This window comes from Brassica napus, chromosome A6, assembly GCF_020379485.1.
Source record: "Brassica napus cultivar Da-Ae chromosome A6, Da-Ae, whole genome shotgun sequence".
Taxonomy (NCBI): Eukaryota; Viridiplantae; Streptophyta; class Magnoliopsida; order Brassicales; family Brassicaceae; genus Brassica; species Brassica napus.
In genome coordinates this window covers 2,608,143-2,627,219 of record NC_063439.1, presented here as the reverse complement: position 1 = coordinate 2,627,219, position 19,077 = coordinate 2,608,143, and the positions used below count along the sequence as shown (strand labels likewise).

Here is a 19,077-nt window from a genome sequence, read left to right as displayed (position 1 = left end):
AATCTAGGTAAAAATGTCAATTCATATTTAGGAAAGTGTAGTTTTCAAAAAATAAAATAGATGGTGTACTTTTCAAATTTCAAACTATTAATGGAGTAATTTACAAATTATCCCTAAATAGTTTCATATATTTAAGATTTTGGTTTGGTTTGGTTTAGCTTGTATGGCTGGAGTTAATCATACGTGATTTTGATAACCACCTGAAATCTCTACCGACAAAATTTGATGAAATAAAACCAAAGTCGGTTCAGTTAAACAAACCAAGTTGGGCCAATTCTATTATCCAACATCCCTAAGAAAAAGAACGACGGCGACTGTGACCGACCGTGTAGAAGGGAACTCGGTCGGGGATTTACATGTCCGAATTTCGAAGAAGAAGAAGAAGAATCTCGTGAGGAGGAAATTGGATAAAGTTTCACTCTTTCGAGTCAATCACATCTCTGAAAACAAAACCCACCTCCTCAAATTTGTCTTTAGCCTTCTCCACCCATGGATTTCGTCAGGTCTTTGCTTCTCTTCTCTCTCTCTCTCTTCCCAAAAAGTTAGGATTTTTAACTGATCTAGTATCTTCTTCAATAAAATTAGGGGCCTTTGGAGTAAGCATAGAAGAAAGATTCTCGTGACGGCTGGTTGTTTGGGAAGTGGGTATCTTCTCTACAAACTATACAACTCACATACTCGTAGGCTTGCTGATTTGCAACGACAACTCGCTAACGACCGTGAACATGACGAGAACATCAAAGCTCAGTTAAGTTTCTTAACCAATTAAAAACACACTGTTGGATTTATAGAATCACAAAGCTTTAAGAATCACAATCTTAATAAGAAGTCCCTCTCTTATTTATTCAATCACAAGCTCAAATCACAAGTCACAATAATGTTATGCAACACAATATGCATCTCCATATATATAGAACTAGATAACTCCTAATTCTATTAGTATTATCACAAAACCATATTCCTAATCTTATAGATAATCATAACACAATAAAGAAAAGGAAACTTATATTCCAAGCTTATCCAACATTCTCCCCCGTAAGCTTGAGCTCATTTTCATTCACGTTCTTGACCCCGATTAAGTTTCTCATTTCAACAAACTTTGTTCTTCCCAACGATTTAGTCAGTATGTCTGCTCTCTGTTCAATGCCCGGTACATGTTTTACCTCGATCTGCTCCTTCTCAACACACTCGCGAATAAAATGAAACCTTCGATGAATGTGCTTGCTTCGGCCATGGAAAACAGGATTTTTCGTAAGTGAAATTGCAGACTTATTGTCCACCTTTAATGTCACCTTCTCGCATGCCTTTCCCATGACCTCGCCAAGCAACTCTTGCAACCATATCGCCTGCTTTGCTGCTTCTGTGGCAGCCATAAACTCAGCCTCGCACGATGACAGAGCAACTATCTCTTGCTTCTGTGAGGACCATGTGATTGGACTATCATCAAGATAAAATACATGACCCGTTGTGCTTTTCCCATCATCTTCGTCAACATTATGTGAACTATCACTGAAGCCAACTATTTCCAGCCTTGAGGATCGAGTGAACATAATACCGTGAGACGTAGTCCCTCGTATATACCTTAGGATTTGCTTCAAAGCTGCACCATGTGACTCCTTTGGTTCTTGCATATATCGACTCAAGAGTCCAACACTAAAGTTCAAATCTGGACGAGTGTGCAGTAAGTAGCGGAGACAACCTATATTTCTTCTGTACTCTGTCTCATCGATGCTTCTTTCAGCCGGTGACTTTGATAACCTCACATTAAAATCCATAGGCACATGACTTGAATTACTCATACCCATACCACTTTCCTCAAGAAGTTTAGTCGCATAACGGCTCTGCTTCAGCGTAATACCACCATCAAATTGATATATCTCAATACCCAAATAGTATGTAAGTTTACCAAGATCACTCATCTCAAACTCAACTGCCATGCTCTCTTTAAACTTGACTATGGCTGATAGAGACGAACCTGTTATGAGTAAATCATCTACATAGACCACAACGATTAACAGGCTTGTTTTGTCCTGCCTTCTGTAGAGAGATGGTTCTTTAGAGCATCGATGAAAGTTCAGACCAACGAGTATCTTGTTAAGCTTGACGTTCCACGCCCGGGGAGCTTGCTTTAGCCCATACAGAGCTTTTCTTAACTTGTACACCTTTCCTTCTTGTCCTGCCACCTCAAACCCTTCAGGCTGAGACACAAATACCTCTTCCTTCAAGTCACCGTGTAAAAAGGCAGTTTTCACATCGAGGTGGTGTATTTCCCAACCGGACGCTGCGGCCAAGGCAATGACAAGACGGATGGTTTCCACTCGAGCTACCGGAGCAAATACTTCGTCATAATCAATTCCATGCTTCTGAACATAGCCTTTGGCTACTAGTCGAGCTTTGTACTTGATAATACTCCCATCAGCGTTCCGTTTCAGTTTAAAAACCCACTTTAATCCGATAGGTTTCACTCCTATAGGCAAGTCAACAAGGATCCATGTATTGTTCTTCTCAATCGAGACTATCTCGTCTCTACAAGCATCGAGCCAGACTTGTAGCTCTTTTGCTTCCGAGAAGCTCCAAGGTTCATCATTGATGATCATAAGAAGCCGTTCGTGTTCTTCCTCAGCAAGAAGAATGTAGTCATCTAGATAGGCGGGTTTGCTACCTATTCTTGTTGATCGCCTTGGCGCAAGCTGAGGCTGCTCATCCTCTGTTTCATCATCATCATCATCATCCTCCACTTCGATTGGAGTGTCATTACCAAGCAAATCTCCTGATTCCTCCGTACCTTGCGCCTCAAGGGAACCCTTTAGTTTGAGTTCGAACCCTCCAAGGTTCCTTTCATTACTCTGTTTCTCTGTATTCCATTTCCAGCTTACATCTTCTGTAAAGATCACGTCGCGATTCACCACAATTCTCATCTTCGATGGGTCTAGGAGCCGGTAAGCTTTGCTCCCGGGTTCAATCCCGAGATGTACTAGACGTCGTGAGCGGTCATCAAGTTTCTTTCTCCCAGTTTTATCTGATACTGCATAACACACACATCCAAAAACCCTTAAGTGATTAAGGTTTGGTTTCTTGGACCGCAAGACTTCATACGGTGTCTTCTCACTAAGTGATCTTGTCGCAAGTCGATTAATCAAATAAGTAGCGTGTCGTACTGCCTCTCCCCATAGGTGATTAGGAACATCCATATGCTTTAATATGCTTCTGGTCATCTCGAGTAACGTACGGTTTCGTCGTTCGACAACGCCGTTTTGTTGAGGCGACCAGGGTGCTGTAAGATGTCTCCGTATACCGTTCTTGTTGCAGAAGTTATCAAACTCGTGAGAGGTGAACTCACCGCCTCTGTCCGTTCTCAGTGTTTGAATCTCAGTTTTTGTTTCTTGTTCGACCATCGTTTTGAACCGCTTGAAGCTTTCGAAAGCTTCACTTTTTTCTTTCATCAAAATAGTCCACATGTAACGGGAGCAATCATCAATAAGAACAAAAACATAACGTTTCTGTCCTGGTGTAGCAGGAGTAATAGGACCGCAAAGGTCTCCATGGATGAGTTCCAGAAGTTGTGTTGCTCGGTATTGAGTTTTCTGCGGAAACGGTTGTCTACTCTGTTTTCCAAGCAAACAGGATGTACATGTTTCTTTCTCGACCATAATCCTTGGAATGCCAGTGACAAGCTCCTTATTTATCATTAATTTCATCGTCTCAGTGTTAACATGACCGAGTCTCGCATGCCACTTTGATGATTCACTCGATGCTATTTGTAAGCATTGTATTTTGTCTGTTTGCAAGGTGACTTTGTATAGACGGTTCCTTGATCGTACAGTCTCGATCATGAGATGTCCATTGCGATCATATAGCATTAGCGTGTCACCTTTTAACCGTACCTCACAGCCAACTTCAGTAGCTTGTCCTAGGCTTACAATATTGCTCTTTAACGCCGGGATGTAGTACACATCGTTTAGTATCTTCTTAGCGCCTCCTTTGAATACAAACCGAATGGAGCCTTTTCCCTTGATATCGACACGGGAATCGTCTCCGAAGCGCACTTTACCAGTTATTTTTTCGTCAATCTTATCAAAGAAGGATAGGTTTCCACTCATGTGGTTGGAAGCTCCGTTATCAAGGTACCACAAGTCTTGATTGTCGAGGTCAGAGTCGAAGATGCTTGGGTTAACCTTTTGTTCGTTGAGATAGACTACCTCATGCATCATCAACTCATCGGCATCTTGTGTATCATCGTCTTTCTTTTCCGTGGTCTCTTGTAGTTTAAGCAGTTTGGACAATCGTTTGCGTAATGTCCAAGTTTGTCACACTTGAAACAAGTGATGTGAGAGACATCACGTTGAGCACCTTGTCGATAGGCTTCCCGCTGTTGTTGGAAGTTGCTGTATCTACCTCGACCTCGTCCTCCCCGTGAGTTGTATCGACCTCCACGTCCTCGACCTCCACGTCCTCCATACTGTTCGTGTTCTGCATTGGAGTATAGTAGTTTGCTTCGATCATCTTGAAGCTCCTCATCTTCCTCTCCTATTCTTTCTTCATAAGCTTTTAACCTCCCAACTATATCTTCAAAGCTAGTGGCATTGAGATCAAGGACTTGCTCCAATGAAGCAACAATCTGAATGTATCGTCGTCTTGGTAAGCTTTTAAGAAATTTCTTTACGATTTTTGGTTCTTCAATGATCTCTCCAAGTGAGGCAGACTTAGAGGTGATTTCTGATATTTTTCCAACAAATGTATCAATAGTGTCTTCGTCTTTCATCTTAAGTCTATCAAATTCCGCCATTAGAGTTTGTAATCTTGCTTCCTTTACTCTCTCTGCTCCTACATGTCTAGCCTTTATTGCATCCCACACTGCTTTCGCTGTATCTAAATCCCCCACTTGAAGGATCAAAGCTTCTGGTATAGACTGGAATAAAAACGCTATTGCCATATTGTTTTTCTTCTCGTCTTTAACTCCTGGATCAATTGTTTCCCACACTTCGCTGACTTTGAGTGCTATTTTCATTCTCATGGACCAGACAGTATAGTTCGAAGAAGTTAGCATTGGAAACTTTATAGAGGCAGGCCCCTTCTCCTTGTGTAACACGATTTCATCCTTAGCTTCGCTCATGTTTGCTGTTTTGTTTTCTTCAAGCTTTTGTTATATGATGGCTCTGATACCAAATATAGAATCACAAAGCTTTAAGAATCACAATCTTAATAAGAAGTCCCTCTCTTATTTATTCAATCACAAGCTCAAATCACAAGTCACAATAATGTTATGCAACACAATATGCATCTCCATATATATAGAACTAGATAACTCCTAATTCTATTAGTATTATCACAAAACCATATTCCTAATCTTATAGATAATCATAACACAATAAAGAAAAGGAAACTTATATTCCAAGCTTATCCAACAGGATTTGTCCTTACTGATCTTACCGTTTTTGATTAGAATGAAAGCCCATTTCGAGAATATTCAGATGATAGTGGACTCCACCACACTGCCTCACGCGATGCGGTGCTTGAGTATCTCTATAAGGGAAGAGATTGATGTCTCTAGCGTTATGGAGAGACTGAACAGAGGGAAAGGGGTGTTGAGTCAGTCTGAGAAGCTTCACCTCTGGGACCAGCTCAAGATTTTGAGTAATTCACTTATCTTTTTTTTTACATGTGTTTTGAGTGTGCGAGTTCGATGTTTTTCTTACTTGCTATTTTGTCTGTGTGTGTGTGTGCTCTCTTTGCAGGTTTCACTAGGATGGTTTTGTCTCTGTGGTCGGTGACGATGCTTAGCTTGTACATTAGGGTTCAAGTCAACATTCTAGGTAGACATTTGTATGTTGACACCGCTCGTGCTCTTGACACCTCCTCCTCCCATTTACTTGTAAGATTATTTATTAGCCTTCCTCTCTTCTATGCTTGTTTAATCGACACTGCACACGTTCTTTCCTCTTCTATCATTTGATTGTAAGTAGCATTCAGTATGCTCTACTCGTCTCATCCCCAACTAGTACAACCTGTTTTAGTAGCCCTGTCTAGTTATGGTGATGAGTCTGTGATATAGTTGTGGTTACCTTTTAAACCAACTGCTACCTGTCCTGTGATCTTTTGGCAGGAAGAGTTAGATGTCATTGATAGAGATGATGAACAAAAGTTCTTGTCAAGTGCTGATTTTCTTGTGACCAATGCAATGCCGGGTTTGATTTCAAATATGCAAAGTGCTGTCAGCGAAGTTCTTAAAGGGTAATGTTGCAAATCCATATCTAGATTGTTTATAATTTGACTATAATTTGGGAGAAACAAATGTCATTTGCGTTTTTTTTTTAAAAAAAATTTCAGAATGCAGTTAAAGGATGTAATAACAACAAGAGTTCTTCAAGAAACCCTGTTACGGATTGTAGATGTGTTCATGAGCAGTGGAAGTCCACATCACTGGGTTGATTATCTAATGATGCCTCAAGACACAAAGCTTTCAAGAACCACAAGTGATGGCTCTTCTGATGAAACTGTGAGCAAGTTTAATCAACTTATGGTCGAAACGCGGCAAGTACTAACCAGGTAAGTAATGTCTCACTCTCGCTCTGCATCAGAGACTCATGAGGAATAATAACCTTATCTCTTTGTTTCTTTCTTGTTTGCAGCACTGAGTTCACAGATATAGTCGAGATTTCGCTCAAGTGTTTCACGGATGCGTTGGTAGAGGAAATGGAAACGCAGAGTATATCCGGCGGTTTGGCTACGGGGATGCCATTGGCGAAGATGTTACCACAGATTGAGAAGACAATACCTGTGATTATAGCTGAACCTGGCAAGAATCAGTTCTTACAACTCATCAGAGATATGTCTGAAGTTCAAGTCTTTTTTACTCTCTTATATGCTAGTATGCCGCAGTAGCAGCTTTTGTTTGTTCTCTTCAGCGTTCTCTAATCGCAATTTCAGTGTTTTAACGTTTTGCTTTCTTCTTTGGGGCCTAATTAGCTTGTCGTTTTTTTTTCTTGGTTTACATCATTACATGATTTAAAGTTGGTTATATTCACATGATTTATTTTTTCCCTCAAAATATCTTCAGTTATAAAATTAAATTTATAAGAAAGTTTCTTGAGAATTCTATCATAATGGTATGTATTCAGTTAGGTTTGTTATGGTGCACATAGTTGTAGATGATGAAGTGTTCCCAAAAATAATGATGAATCGTTTACTATTTCTTCTTCTTCTTCACATTTATCTTCGTTCAAAATATACAAATGGAACACATGGATGGCTATACATCATTTACAGCTCTTAAATATGTACAAACATGGCATCTTCTGTCAAAGAGGGATCTTTACAACTTTGGATTGTGCTCAACCAGATCATAACCCACCGCCCAAACCAATGAGAGAAACAAAAACTAAGACTATTGGATTAGGTACGTAAAAGAGTATACTTCTAATAGTCAACGCTTCAGCATGATCGATCAATGGCTCTGCAATAACTACGCAGTTGCAAGAACATGAGTTTGGCTAGACTTGCTGATCTTTGTTTCAAAAAAGAACGCCCAAGATGAAGATGAAAGTTATAGTGGAAATAAAAATTATCGAAGTAAGGAAACTCCAATTAAGACGCATAGTTAATAGATAAGATAACTCCAATTTGGTAAGTATCATATGGTAAACCAAAGTTAGGTTCAAATTGTGATTTTGTTGTAATAATATTGATCTTCGGACTGGATGATGAATTCAAAACGTACAATGGCGTAGCAGTTAGTCTCAACTTGTGTGGTAATGAAAGGTGGATCAATTGTACTTTCTATAAAGGTGGGATACGAATTTCTCATGGTACGTTCCACCTCCAAGGGTGCTTCTGTGTATCAGTACAAGACACCCCTATGCATCAATTTTCTATCAGTGACAAGTCCCCTTCTCTCTGAACAGAAATCATATCACATAACTAAAGAATAATGAAGAGACAATGTTACTTGGTGAGGTTAGTTTATGTTTTGTCTAGACAACTGTGTAGTTTGTGATATGTGTAACATGTTAATTTGAAACAGTTTGGTTGTTAATAAGTGAATCACACGAACGAAAATAAAAGACATGCCAAGTGAAATCAATCTACTATAGATCATTGTTCTACACCTACCAAGTAATGATCAAAACCAAATATGAATTACGGCTTCTCTTGTAGACCTGTAGTTCACCTACCTACTACACAGTACAGCCTACTTTAGACAAAACATTCAAAATGTTACAAGGTACCCAATAAATATATTTTTGAAGTATATAGTTTGATCTTACATGGTTATTATATGTATACACTGATAAAGAAGAATCATAAGCTTAGACTTAACTAAGACAGAAACAAGACCAGTTCCACGAGCCACTCCTTTTGATCTCACCACTTAGCAAAAGTCTACAGAGCAATTTGTTAGAGAGCTGTAACGTGACGCCTTGGTGGGTTCTTGATTTAGCAGCCAAACCAAGAACTAGAATAAATCACCTACAAAATCTGAAAAACTTCAACCAAAACCCACTCAGTATATCGTCTAAAGAATCTTCTGGTCACGACTCTTTCTGAGAGATCAGGAGGTTAGCAATATATAATCCATACCATCACGTTCAGTTCTCTTCTATGAACCCTTTAATTCCATCTAGCTGGAGCCCTTGCGGATTTTTTACTCTTGTCCTTCTTTAAGAGCGTCGACATGTGGTTAAGATCATTCAAACTCGACTTCGACTCGCCTTGTAACCACAGCAACGCCTCGTGAGCTGCATCCTTCTCTGCGTTTTTCTTACTACCACATGGCTTTCCCATGAAATCCAGTCCGTTGAAAGTAACCATGGCCCGAAACTGGTTGTTCTTCAGCTGTCTTGTCTTGTACACTGGTGTTCCGTGTCCTGCTCGGGCAAGCACTGTCTGAAGGTGGTTCTTATCGTTTTCCCCGCCGCTGTTGGGCAGCTGAGTCCCTACTACTTTCAACTTCTTCGTCGTTGTAGGGCTCAGAGCTTTCCGGCCGAAGACGAACCTGCCCTCACATTGGTCTTCAGACACAAGTAATCTAATGGCAGTCATGAGTTTGTCGTACAGTTGAATATCAAGTTTTGGATTCACAAGCTGTAGAAAAGACGAGAACCAAACTTTGGCAAAGAATGTAAATAACACAAAAGATGTATATCCTCGGGACTAGGATTGGAACTTTTACCTTATTCTGAATAAGCTCGTCGAGCTCTCTTTTTAAAGAAAGGTATGTATATGCTAAAGAGGGCTTCATGAAAAACTCTAGATATCCTCCCAGCATTTTGAGATGACCATCCTGAAAGAGACGACATGATGTTAAAACCAGACCAACAAGGAAGGCAATTGACAAAACATGACGGGACTATAACTTACAAATCCACCCGAAGATACTTTATCCCCAAACAATAGAAGCACTGAGTCAGATACAGCAGTGGAGTCTCGGAGAAACACAGAATTGACTTTGATTTTTTCGTTGAAGACTAGCCAAGGGAAAGGAATCCTTTGTACATTGCCATTCACAGAACTCTGCAAATTTACAATAAAAAAAACAGAATTGGTAAGCCTCTAAGCGTAGTTTGCAGACTAATAAGCTAAATAGATAGACTCACCGTGTATAGAAGCACTTGCCCATCCTCCATTGTCTTGAGCGTAATTGACTTTTCCTTATTCTGTGAAGCAGAATAGTTTTATTATTGAGTAGAACTGCAGCTAAGAGCGGTTATGAGCGATTATGTAAATGCAAAGGTGACGAAAACTCACAACAACAGAACAAACTCCAGGGAACAGGCCAGCACAGATGATGGCGCGGACAAGATGTTCATCATAACTCAGCTTACTGCAACTTTCAACGTTATCAATGAGAGAAGCCTCCTTGAGGAGAAAGAAGAATTGTTTCCGCATAGAGTCCATGGCCTTTAGAGTTTGGGCAGATAGAAAGTTCTGCCAGCAATACTCGTTACCAGAACGTGTTCTTTCAGCTTCTTTCCAACCGCTGTACGCTCGAATCAGTGTCAAATGATCACTGCAATCACGGCCAGAGAACTTGGACCTCGCTGACTCTGCTAGCTGCAAAATAAAAAAAAAAATAATTAGAAGCACTTCTTGGCTTTACGCTGGGCTCTAGTCATTTGAGAGCAGACCCTTTTTGCCAAAACCAATCTGAATGAATCACATGAATAATCCACTATAAACTTACATCTTTTTTGTCAAATGGCATAAGGAAGGGGTCTCTGACACTAAGACCAGCAACAACTGTCATTATTGGATCAAGACAATTGAAGATAGCCCCTAAAATAAGCATTTTTCCAAGTTTAGGCTCCACAGGAAGCATCGACAAATTCTTCCCTGCATAGGAATACCACATAAATGAGTTCATACCAGAACTTGAGAACTCAGATATTTAAGATAATAGAAAAAATATTCCAGTATATACACACCTAAAGCTGTTAAATTTTCGTTGTCATCAAGAGCACCAATAAGCTTTAGATAATCAACAGCATTCTGGACCTGGAAACCAAAGTGACAATCAAGATTTGATCGCAAACCCAAACTAATAAGTAATAACCCAACAAGTGGAGAAAATAAACAGTAATAGATCATTACTGATAAAGCTTCAGGAGGTTGCAATGCTCTGGAAAGGAACTCTGAAATGCTTCCAAGTCCTAAGCTTTTGATTTGTAGACATAGAGACTGTAACGGAGTCCTCAGGAGTTCTGGCTGCTGGTAGTCAGCAAAAGCATCATAGACGCATCTAGGATAAAGGTGATAACACTCTCCAGGCATAACACGACCTGCTCTTCCTCTTCTCTGTAATAGAAAAAAAAAAAGAAAAGGCACAGTTATTTACAACACACAGAGAATGTGAAGCAAAGCAGCAATAATCGATGTCTATATCTCACTTGGCGAGCAGCTGCCTTCGAGATCCAAGATGGAAGCAGACAAGGGGTGTTGTTAAGCGCATCATAAGACGTCTCTTTTGCTTTCCCACAATCAACCACAAATACAACATCATTGATGGTGATACTTGTCTCAGCCATGTTGGTGGCCAGCACTACTTTCCTAACTCCTTCTGGAGGTCTATCAAAAATCAGCCTCTGCAGATATGAAAAGGAAACATCATCATCAAATTATAACATGTGTAGTACTTGTATGCATATAGAGGCAACAATGGATAGTAGAACTACCTGTTCAGAGCTGGCCATGGATCCGTGACAGGCAAGAAGCAAAACTTTGTTGGGGTCTCCTAGAAGATGATGAGCTTCGAGCTGTTTCTTCAAGGAGTTAATATCATCCCAACCAGTCATAAATACCAACACAGCACCCGGTCTCTCTCCTTTGACGATGTGGCAAAGCACATTCTCAATGAGGTTGAAGCCCATCGAATCAGGGCTCCAGCATGACAAAGAATCTCTAGTACGAAACTGGTATCCCTTGAAGTCTGCAGCTTCAAGAGCACCCTGCGCACAAGTTGAGGAGAAACATACTTTAAGCATATAACCTGAGAAAATACAAATTCTAACTTTCTCGTACCTCAACAGCAGAGGATATCTGGGATTTCCTTTTTGTGAATTGAGCTTGTTTTTGCATCTTCCATGTCTTTTCCTCACCATAATCATCAATTTGATTATACGATGTCAACCTGTACCCAGTAGTCTCAAGAAAATCCTCCAAGAAATGGGCTCGGACAGGGTATGTAAATCCCTGTACAGAAATTTTTACTTTATTTAAGCGACTTTCCTACAACATGATAGAAATATAAATATGTGCATAAGCTTACTGGGATATGCATGGCTGGTGCACCACCAAAATAAGAAGAAAAGAGCTCAGCGTTCAAAGTGGCACTCATCAAAATCAGCTTAAGGTCAGGTCGACGAGGAAGGAGATCTTTCAAGACAATAAGCAGAAAATCTGACAGAAAAAGCGAAGAAGATTGTGTGTGAATATGAGACTGTCAGTACCGAAATGGAGAACTTTTGGTAAATATCAAACTTTACCTTCATTCATCCCACGTTCATGAATTTCATCGACTACGACATGAGTCACACCTTTCAAGCTACGATCTATAAGTAGTCTTCTAAGTAAAACACCAGTTGTACAAAAGAGAAGACGTGTGTCTCTCCCCCTCATCCCTTCAAGCCTCACTTTGTAGCCAACCTTCCAAGAGAAGAGAGCGCATGTCAACCTCAAAAAGTATCCTCACAGCCGTCAAAAAAAACACAGAAGAGAGGATAAAGAACTTACGGATTCTCCTATTTGTTCACCACGTTCTGCAGCGACTCGTTCAGAAACAGAAATAGCAGATATTCTTCTAGGCTGTGTGCATATGATGCTGCATGCAGCTCCACGGGCAACCTCGATCTCAGATTCTAATATGTACTGAGGAAGCTGTGTTGTTTTACCACAACCAGTTTCTCCAGAAACCACTATGACCTATGTAACATGAACACAACGCCCATTAGATAAAACGTCATCATTATTACATTAAAAGGAATTGAAGACTTTTGTTTCACCTGGTTTGCTGAAATAGCTCTTAATAATGCTTCTTTCTCTTTGTATGCAGGAAGTGTTTTGCGGAACTCTACCATTTTCTGGCCTTCCGGAGAATCCTGCCAAGACAATTACACATATCAAACCACATACGAGTCAAATGATTCAGAGAATATAAAGCTACAACTTCAAAGAAAAGCCTACCACCCACTGCTGTTGCTTGCTCCTCAGTTGCAGACTTCTGGGACGGAGTATTCTTTCCCTGGCAAGACTATTCTGCATCACCGTCTCTGGGTTCTCGTATTTTCCATAATTAGCTGCTAAGCTTTCACTACTGTTTGGCCTGGGCATCTCTGGAATCATCATTTTCTTCTGATCCAGGAAAGCATGCAGATGGGCATCTACCTCACTTTGTAGACCAAAAGGCAAAACCACCTGATGAATCCAAGACGCCATGAAAAATGAACAAACCAATAAGAAACTCAGTAAACCAAATAAGCATTCAGCTTTGCACTACTAGTAATCAAAAAGCTAGATAAAGAAGCTTAGGGATAAGTTTGTTATACCTCTCTCTGAGGACGCTTATCATCAAGATCAGGTCTATAGTTTGGCAAGGGAGACTTGCTAATGACAATGATCTTCGAATACTGACGGCTGCAAACAAACAAACATAAAACAACTCTAAAGTCTTGTAGAGGAAAAGAAAGAAACATATTTTCTCTCAGTAGCACAACAAAGCTTAACCTGAATAATCCCATTCTAGTAGCCATTGCAGAGATGTGATCAAAATCACGCCGATCTTTCCTCTCCCTGGACACAACTTCTTGGTCTTCTCGGTTCCGTAGAAGCATAGTAAGTTTAAACCTCCATTGGTCAATGTTATCAAGAGTCGAACCCGCCTAACAAAACAATGAACACAACTAAGCAAAAAGACACAAACTTTATATTTAAAGTTCGAAACTTTGATATGTAAAGTTTAAAACTTTACCATTTGCTGAGACTGAGAAGAGCCGACGATGTCACGGTCCGACTCATCGCTCGACTCGTAGTCGTTGTAAGCGATTCTTCCATAGCCTTGCTTTTGAAAGTAAGGTAAGTTAGATACTCTCCACTCCAACGAAGAACGACCTGCTTTGGCTGACAAGACCCTTGACCTCTGAGAATGAAGAGACCTAACTAGAGACGACGGTCTGCTGAAGAGTAAGTTAGGGGTCCGAAAGAGGTGGAGGGAGCTATGATGGATGAACATGGAGGCAGCACCGACGACGGCGTTAGGTTTGATGTGTCCTCGGAAAATTGCAGAGTAGTAAGGCATCTTTTTTCGAGATTCTTAGAACATCTGAAGAAAAGAGTTAAGTCTTCTCCAGAGACGAGGGATGGAGGTTTGGGGGGGGGGGGGGTTTGATGGAAAAGGTGAGGTTTTTGTGAGGCTGCGGAGGTGCCACAACCTTTTCTATTGACGGCCACGACGGAGAAGAAGAAGAAGACACTGAGCTATCCTTTGGGCTTTGGGCTTTTGTTATTTGGGCCGAGTTGTACTTTACCAATTTAATAAAAAAACACTAGTATTACATTCAAACTTAAAATATTTCAAACTCAATTTTTTTCCACTCAAAATTTTATTTGAAATGAATTCTTTTAAACCTGACTCTACTTTCATTTCGAAATTTCTAGAGTACTCATATGTAATATTCTGTTTTTACTCCAAAATAAAGAAAAAAAACTGGTGTCAAATTTTATTTTATTTTTGGTTATAACATTTTGAAGTAAAAACTTATGAATATATTAGAAATGCCTTGTTTATCCTATCAAGTCCTATATTTTTGTCTTCTTCATGTGTTTTGCTTAATAGTTAAATTGGAACCTTCTATTTTAACTAGGCATGACATAAAAACCAACTCGAACGCGACTTGAAATAAGAGTATTAGATTTGTTGCGGATCTAACAAATAACTCGATCGAGTTTCATATTATGATATCTCAGATACGGAGTTCTGTTCGGGTTTGATGTGTGTTGAATACTTTTTATTCATTCTAAGTATTATATTTCCTTTGTTTAGATTTTTAATTATGTATTTTATTTCAGTATAATCCGAATCGAACTGAAACACCCAAATACAAACAATGTATGATTGCTTTATCAGTTCTAGGATGCATTAAAAAATTAGAACCACAACCGAAGTGTTATTATCCGAATCCAACATGTACTTAAAAATTTTTAAAATGGGATCTAGGAAGGCAAAACCAAATATCCAAAAAACCTGAAAAACCCGATCTGCACTCGAAGATGTATCAGAGCGCCCATGCCTAGTTTCAACCATGTGCCATTGAAGCTAAGTCGCCTGGTTTTGTATTTCTTTCAAGAAACAATCTTTTGAGTTTGCTTCCGCAGATAATGTTTGTTTGTCAAACATAATTTTTTTTATGTCCCACCACTCTATTTCTAGATTCAGTCCACATCAGTAGAATAGGAATATGTGTATTTGAGGGAGTACAATATTCCAAATGTAAAGTAAATCAATTGGAAACAGTAAGATTGAAACGATACAAAATGCTTGTTCTTAGCAATGATCTCAGGAAACAAAAAAAAATATAAAAAAACCACCAACAAGATCCTTCTATAGGACCTCTGGTTTGGCAAAGTTCTTATTTGCTATATCCTTGTCATGTGTGTGTATATACATAGAAAATTGTCTTGAGTTGTGTTTTCATGTATATGCTGTCTTAAACTGGAGATTCAGAATCATGAGCTTCTTTAGTTTCATCTCCAAGAAGGTTTTTGGTGAGTGACGACTCATGATCTTCTTCTTGACTTGACGCTTCATTCACCTGTCTTTTCTCCTCTGTTTTACCCCAAAGGACTAAGTACAGCCCCAACATTATGAACACTGAGCCAACAATGCTGCACACAAGTAAAATACTAAATATTACTATCTTCTTTTAAACTATGTGGAAGACCATGTTCTAGATGTTTCCTCTTGTGAACTTACCTTCCAGAGTACAGTTGATCACCGAGGACAACAAATGCCATTGCAGCTACTAGAAGTGTCTGGAGTGGTTGAAAGACAGCTACAAAGACAGGACCGCCTTTGTAAATACACCATGTTTGAAGATAAACCACCAGACCAGACGCCACTATTCCCTGTAAGATTCTGTCTTTGTTAGCTCAATCATTGGACTCAGAGATCTTGTGTAATGCACATAGAAAAAAGAGAATTACCGCGTATAGGATGGTGAAGAGCTCTTCCCATGAGCCAATGATCCAATTATTGGGATCAGTTTCAACAAACAGTGCAATGACCAGAAACTGAATCAGACCAAAGAAACATGTGAATGATGTTAAAGTCAGCTTCGCTGGGTACTTCTTTAAGACAGGAGCTTGAAGAACCATCCAAGCAGCCCATGACAAGCAGTGTCCCATAAGGTATAAGCATCCAAGTGTCCAATTCTGAGACTTGTTAATGGTTTCTTGCGCCGTAAGACTTCTGTGAAGAAGTGGGAATCCTCTGTACAATGTGATGGTTGTTGCTCCACCTATGCTCACTATAGTCCCTAACACTTTGGCTACACCGTGTCTTCGAACAAGGTTTATGCGCTCGATCCTTGAAAATTGATGAAGCTCAACGTTAGGATATGGATATAAAGATGATAAACTCCCTTGAAAGGATTTTACTTGAAAAAAAAAGAAGGTTAAGGTACCTTAGGGTACAAGCCATGATGAAAGTGATTGCAGGAACAGAGTTCTGCATTGCTGAAGCAAACGTTGGAGATGCATATGTCAGTCCCAAGAGGTAGAATCCTTGATTTGCTGTGATTCTGATGTTCATTGGATCAGATGGAAGAAAACAAGAATCAGGTTTCATACTTGTTAAGAATAAAATTGATTATTGATTTAAAAAAAAAAAGGAATGTTTCGTTTCTTACCCTATTAGTGCTAAGAGAAAGAACTGAACAAGTAATGAGAATGTGAGAGGAGGCCTTTCCTTCCTAAGAAACACACAAAAAAAAAATTGATTGAGATCTTATCCATTGAAACTAAACCTTAATGATACATAATGAATTTTTTTTCTGGTTCATATGAGATACAAATAACAAAACGTTCTGGTTCTACCCAAGAAACCCAAATGAGATTTAGAGAAGAAAACTTTATCCTATATATATATATAATTTCTTCTTACACAAGCAACCCTTGTGAACTCAAAAGAATAAACCTATATGGTTTACCAAAAAAGAAATCAACATCTCAGACCAAAGGATAAACATTGTCTTTCCTACTCAAGAAACCACATATGAAATCCAAATGACAAATCTCTGCTGTTACCAAGAAACATATATGAGACAAACCAAACACATTGTTTATCTTGAGACAAACCAAAAATATATGAGACAATCCCAAATGCTCGTTGAGCCTCGGCGAGCTAAAGGATTAAAAGGAAGACTGTGAACTTACTTCTCCAAAAAGTAAGCAAAAGGACCAATGAGAAGAAGAGCAAGAATGTTTCTGTAAACAGGATAGACCACTTTACTAACACCAATGTTAAGTGCAACTCTTGAGACAATGTGGAAACCTGCGAAACAGAATTGTAAAGTTATCAAAGCTACAAGAAGCTTCATCTTCTCAGATACTACTGCTTTTCCCATTTCTCTTATTCTACTTTTACTTTATAAAATCTTATATTTCTTTCTGCTTGATTTTCTTTTGTTCTCTCTTTCTTTATCTGTACTTCCGTATCAAGATTACTCTTATATGTGAGTGTGTGGTGGTACAGTTTGAGATTCAAAATAATTATTAGAATTAATTATTATTTAGTAAAATGAATGATTGGCTGTATCAGAGAACTCTGATGGGTATAATTCTTCAAGGGGGGCCATTATATTTGTGTAGTAATGATTATGAATAATGATGTAAGATGGTATACATCTTGACTAGATTAATAGGCTTTGGATGGTAGTTTATGAGATTTTTATATTTTTATTCTTTGCGTTGACTCAAATATGTTGGGTGCATATCTAATATATAAAAAATTATTATTCAGCATTTTTATCACGAACTATGATAATACCATCGCAATATCATTCAGGCGCCAAATACCAATAGTTTTATTAGAAGAGCAAATAAAATTTGATATTAGTCAAAAAAAAATTGATATTTAATATCTATAGATATAAACATGATACGATAAATGAATTCCATAGTTCAAGAAATAAATGCAAAGTCGTCCCATGTTTAGCAAGCAGACAAACACAGATCAGTTATATGGTTGTCTCGATCCCTGTCTCCCTAGATTCATTTCTCGAAGACTTTGTACAAGTGAATAACTAACAAACTAACGACAGCCTGCCTAAGAAAAGAATGGTGCATCGCATCTTCTGTTTCACACTTATTGCGTGTACTCCATATTACTTTTCTATTTGCGTGTTAGTAAGAACTTGAGCTTTTATCATTATAGAATAATCTAAATTTCAAAATATTTTATTAAACTACATGCATTATGTGAACCTCTATATATGCATTCATCGTATTTTGTTTGATTTAAAGTACTCGGAAAAAACATTATGTGAACCTCTATATATTATGTAATAATGATTTTAGGAATCGAATTACATGTGGGCTCGTTCCTGATTATTAGACGGGTTGTCTTCAATTCTAGAAATAAAAAATCAGTTAATATTTAACAACTATTTTTGTTAGTTATCCAGAATGCAATTATGCCACCGGAATATTAACCACCGTTTGTTCTGTTAACTTGTTCTTATTCATATCATTAGGTTCTCTGAATGAGTATAAGTTTAACTCTAATAAATAACGTCATCTCGGAAATGCTTGGTTTATAAGTGAGTCCTTTTAGTTTATTAATCATAACCATTAAATTTTCTGAATACTTTTGGTTCCAATCTTCTGCTGGTGGCCATGGAATGGTCACATGCAAAAGATGCCGGCCTCTATATAATTGCATTTCATGATAGAAAATTGCCAGCGCAGTTTTTTTTTTTTTGAAAAAAAAGCAACATGGTGAATTGCCAGCGTAGTTACAAGATTATTATTGTATATCCAACATAAATATAATTGTTTCCCTACTAACATCAAATATATATATATATATATATATGATCAACTTTTCACACTTTTACGGTGTGGTTAAAACAGTTTAGCGTATTAAGGTGAAAATGATATGAATTAACAGAAACGAAAAGAAAAAACCAAGATTAGAAATAAATGAATATATATGTATATATATAATTAACTATAGCTTTATTTTCATTTCGGGCATGAGCTCCTGTTTTTTTTTGTTGACCGGTCTATGTGACACCGGAAAGGGTTTCTTCAGCGCAGATTATTATTTTTCGGTAGGTTTCAAGTGCTGTGGCGGATCTCTGTTGCAGCTGTTTGTCATCTTGGTGTCGCTCTTGGTCAATGTGTACATTCCAGTATCACAGTGGTTCTTTTGGCTATTTTCGGTGGTGCATTTGACTTTCCTGTGCAGGTTTAGAAGCTACATGTAAGGAAGCGCGGTGATTACAACCCATTTCTTGCACGGTCTCGATCCTCTCACTTCTTGTTGTAAGAGCTTCAAAGGCGGATTAGATTACAAATTTAGATAAGATT

The 19,077-nt window shown here is 38.6% G+C and overlaps 3 protein-coding genes across 6 annotated transcripts; 1 reads left to right on the top strand and 2 right to left on the bottom strand.

Moving 5' to 3' along the window:
- The first annotated feature begins 250 nt into the window (after positions 1 to 250).
- LOC111216221 (peroxisome biogenesis protein 3-2) lies at positions 251 to 7,101 on the top strand. Its single transcript, XM_022720544.2, has 7 exons — positions 251 to 503; positions 586 to 747; positions 5,444 to 5,634; positions 5,736 to 5,872; positions 6,104 to 6,231; positions 6,328 to 6,546; positions 6,630 to 7,101. The coding sequence occupies exons 1-7, from the start codon at positions 490 to 492 to the stop codon at positions 6,880 to 6,882; spliced, it is 1,104 nt and encodes a 367-aa protein (XP_022576265.2). The 5' UTR covers positions 251 to 489; the 3' UTR covers positions 6,883 to 7,101.
- A 1,111-nt stretch (positions 7,102 to 8,212) lies between these two features.
- Positions 8,213 to 13,921, bottom strand: LOC111216220 (DExH-box ATP-dependent RNA helicase DExH3). 4 transcript variants are annotated; one of them, XM_048782001.1, is made up of 20 exons: positions 13,460 to 13,921; positions 13,216 to 13,370; positions 13,038 to 13,125; positions 12,676 to 12,906; positions 12,495 to 12,590; positions 12,226 to 12,414; positions 11,979 to 12,138; positions 11,762 to 11,892; positions 11,515 to 11,685; positions 11,169 to 11,441; positions 10,884 to 11,078; positions 10,588 to 10,791; positions 10,422 to 10,491; positions 10,181 to 10,329; positions 9,745 to 10,050; positions 9,594 to 9,653; positions 9,358 to 9,510; positions 9,170 to 9,280; positions 8,578 to 9,081; positions 8,213 to 8,483 (listed from the first exon to the last, which is right to left on the bottom strand). In XM_048782001.1, the coding sequence occupies exons 1-19, from the start codon at positions 13,784 to 13,786 to the stop codon at positions 8,608 to 8,610; spliced, it is 3,543 nt and encodes a 1,180-aa protein (XP_048637958.1). In that variant the 5' UTR covers positions 13,787 to 13,921; the 3' UTR covers positions 8,213 to 8,483; positions 8,578 to 8,607. The 4 variants fall into 4 exon arrangements, with proteins under 4 accessions (XP_048637958.1, XP_022576264.2, XP_048637959.1 ...); XM_022720543.2 differs by having other exon boundaries at positions 8,213 to 8,475; XM_048782002.1 differs by having other exon boundaries at positions 8,213 to 8,466.
- Positions 13,922 to 14,037: 116 nt separating this feature from the next.
- LOC111216218 (WAT1-related protein At3g18200-like) lies at positions 14,038 to 17,806 on the bottom strand. The gene is made up of 6 exons (XM_022720541.2): positions 16,921 to 17,806; positions 16,395 to 16,457; positions 16,170 to 16,286; positions 15,691 to 16,072; positions 15,461 to 15,612; positions 14,038 to 15,372 (listed from the first exon to the last, which is right to left on the bottom strand). The coding sequence occupies exons 1-6, from the start codon at positions 17,109 to 17,111 to the stop codon at positions 15,195 to 15,197; spliced, it is 1,083 nt and encodes a 360-aa protein (XP_022576262.2). The 5' UTR covers positions 17,112 to 17,806; the 3' UTR covers positions 14,038 to 15,194.
- Between the last annotated feature and the right edge of the window lie 1,271 nt (positions 17,807 to 19,077).

Excerpts from the sequence above, each read along its gene's own strand:
- LOC111216218 (XM_022720541.2), bottom strand. The coding sequence starts at position 17,111 with ATGGGAAAAGCAGTAGTATCTGAGAAGATGAAGCTTCTTGTAGCTTTG. Across the intron at positions 16,458-16,920 it reads TTTGCTTACTTTTTGGAGAA|GAAGGAAAGGCCTCCTCTCA; the intron begins GTAAGTTCACAG and ends TGTGTTTCTTAG. Across the intron at positions 15,373-15,460 it reads GATCAACTGTACTCTGGAAG|CATTGTTGGCTCAGTGTTCA; the intron begins GTAAGTTCACAA and ends ACTTGTGTGCAG.
- LOC111216220 (XM_022720542.2), bottom strand. The coding sequence starts at position 13,786 with ATGCCTTACTACTCTGCAATTTTCCGAGGACACATCAAACCTAACGCC. Across the intron at positions 13,371-13,459 it reads CTTCTCAGTCTCAGCAAATG|GCGGGTTCGACTCTTGATAA; the intron begins GTAAAGTTTTAA and ends TTGTTTTGTTAG. Across the intron at positions 12,591-12,675 it reads GCAAGCAACAGCAGTGGGTG|GATTCTCCGGAAGGCCAGAA; the intron begins GTAGGCTTTTCT and ends TTGTCTTGGCAG.
- LOC111216221 (XM_022720544.2), top strand. Across the intron at positions 5,635-5,735 it reads GGACCAGCTCAAGATTTTGA|GTTTCACTAGGATGGTTTTG; the intron begins GTAATTCACTTA and ends CTCTCTTTGCAG. Across the intron at positions 6,232-6,327 it reads GTCAGCGAAGTTCTTAAAGG|AATGCAGTTAAAGGATGTAA; the intron begins GTAATGTTGCAA and ends AAAAAATTTCAG.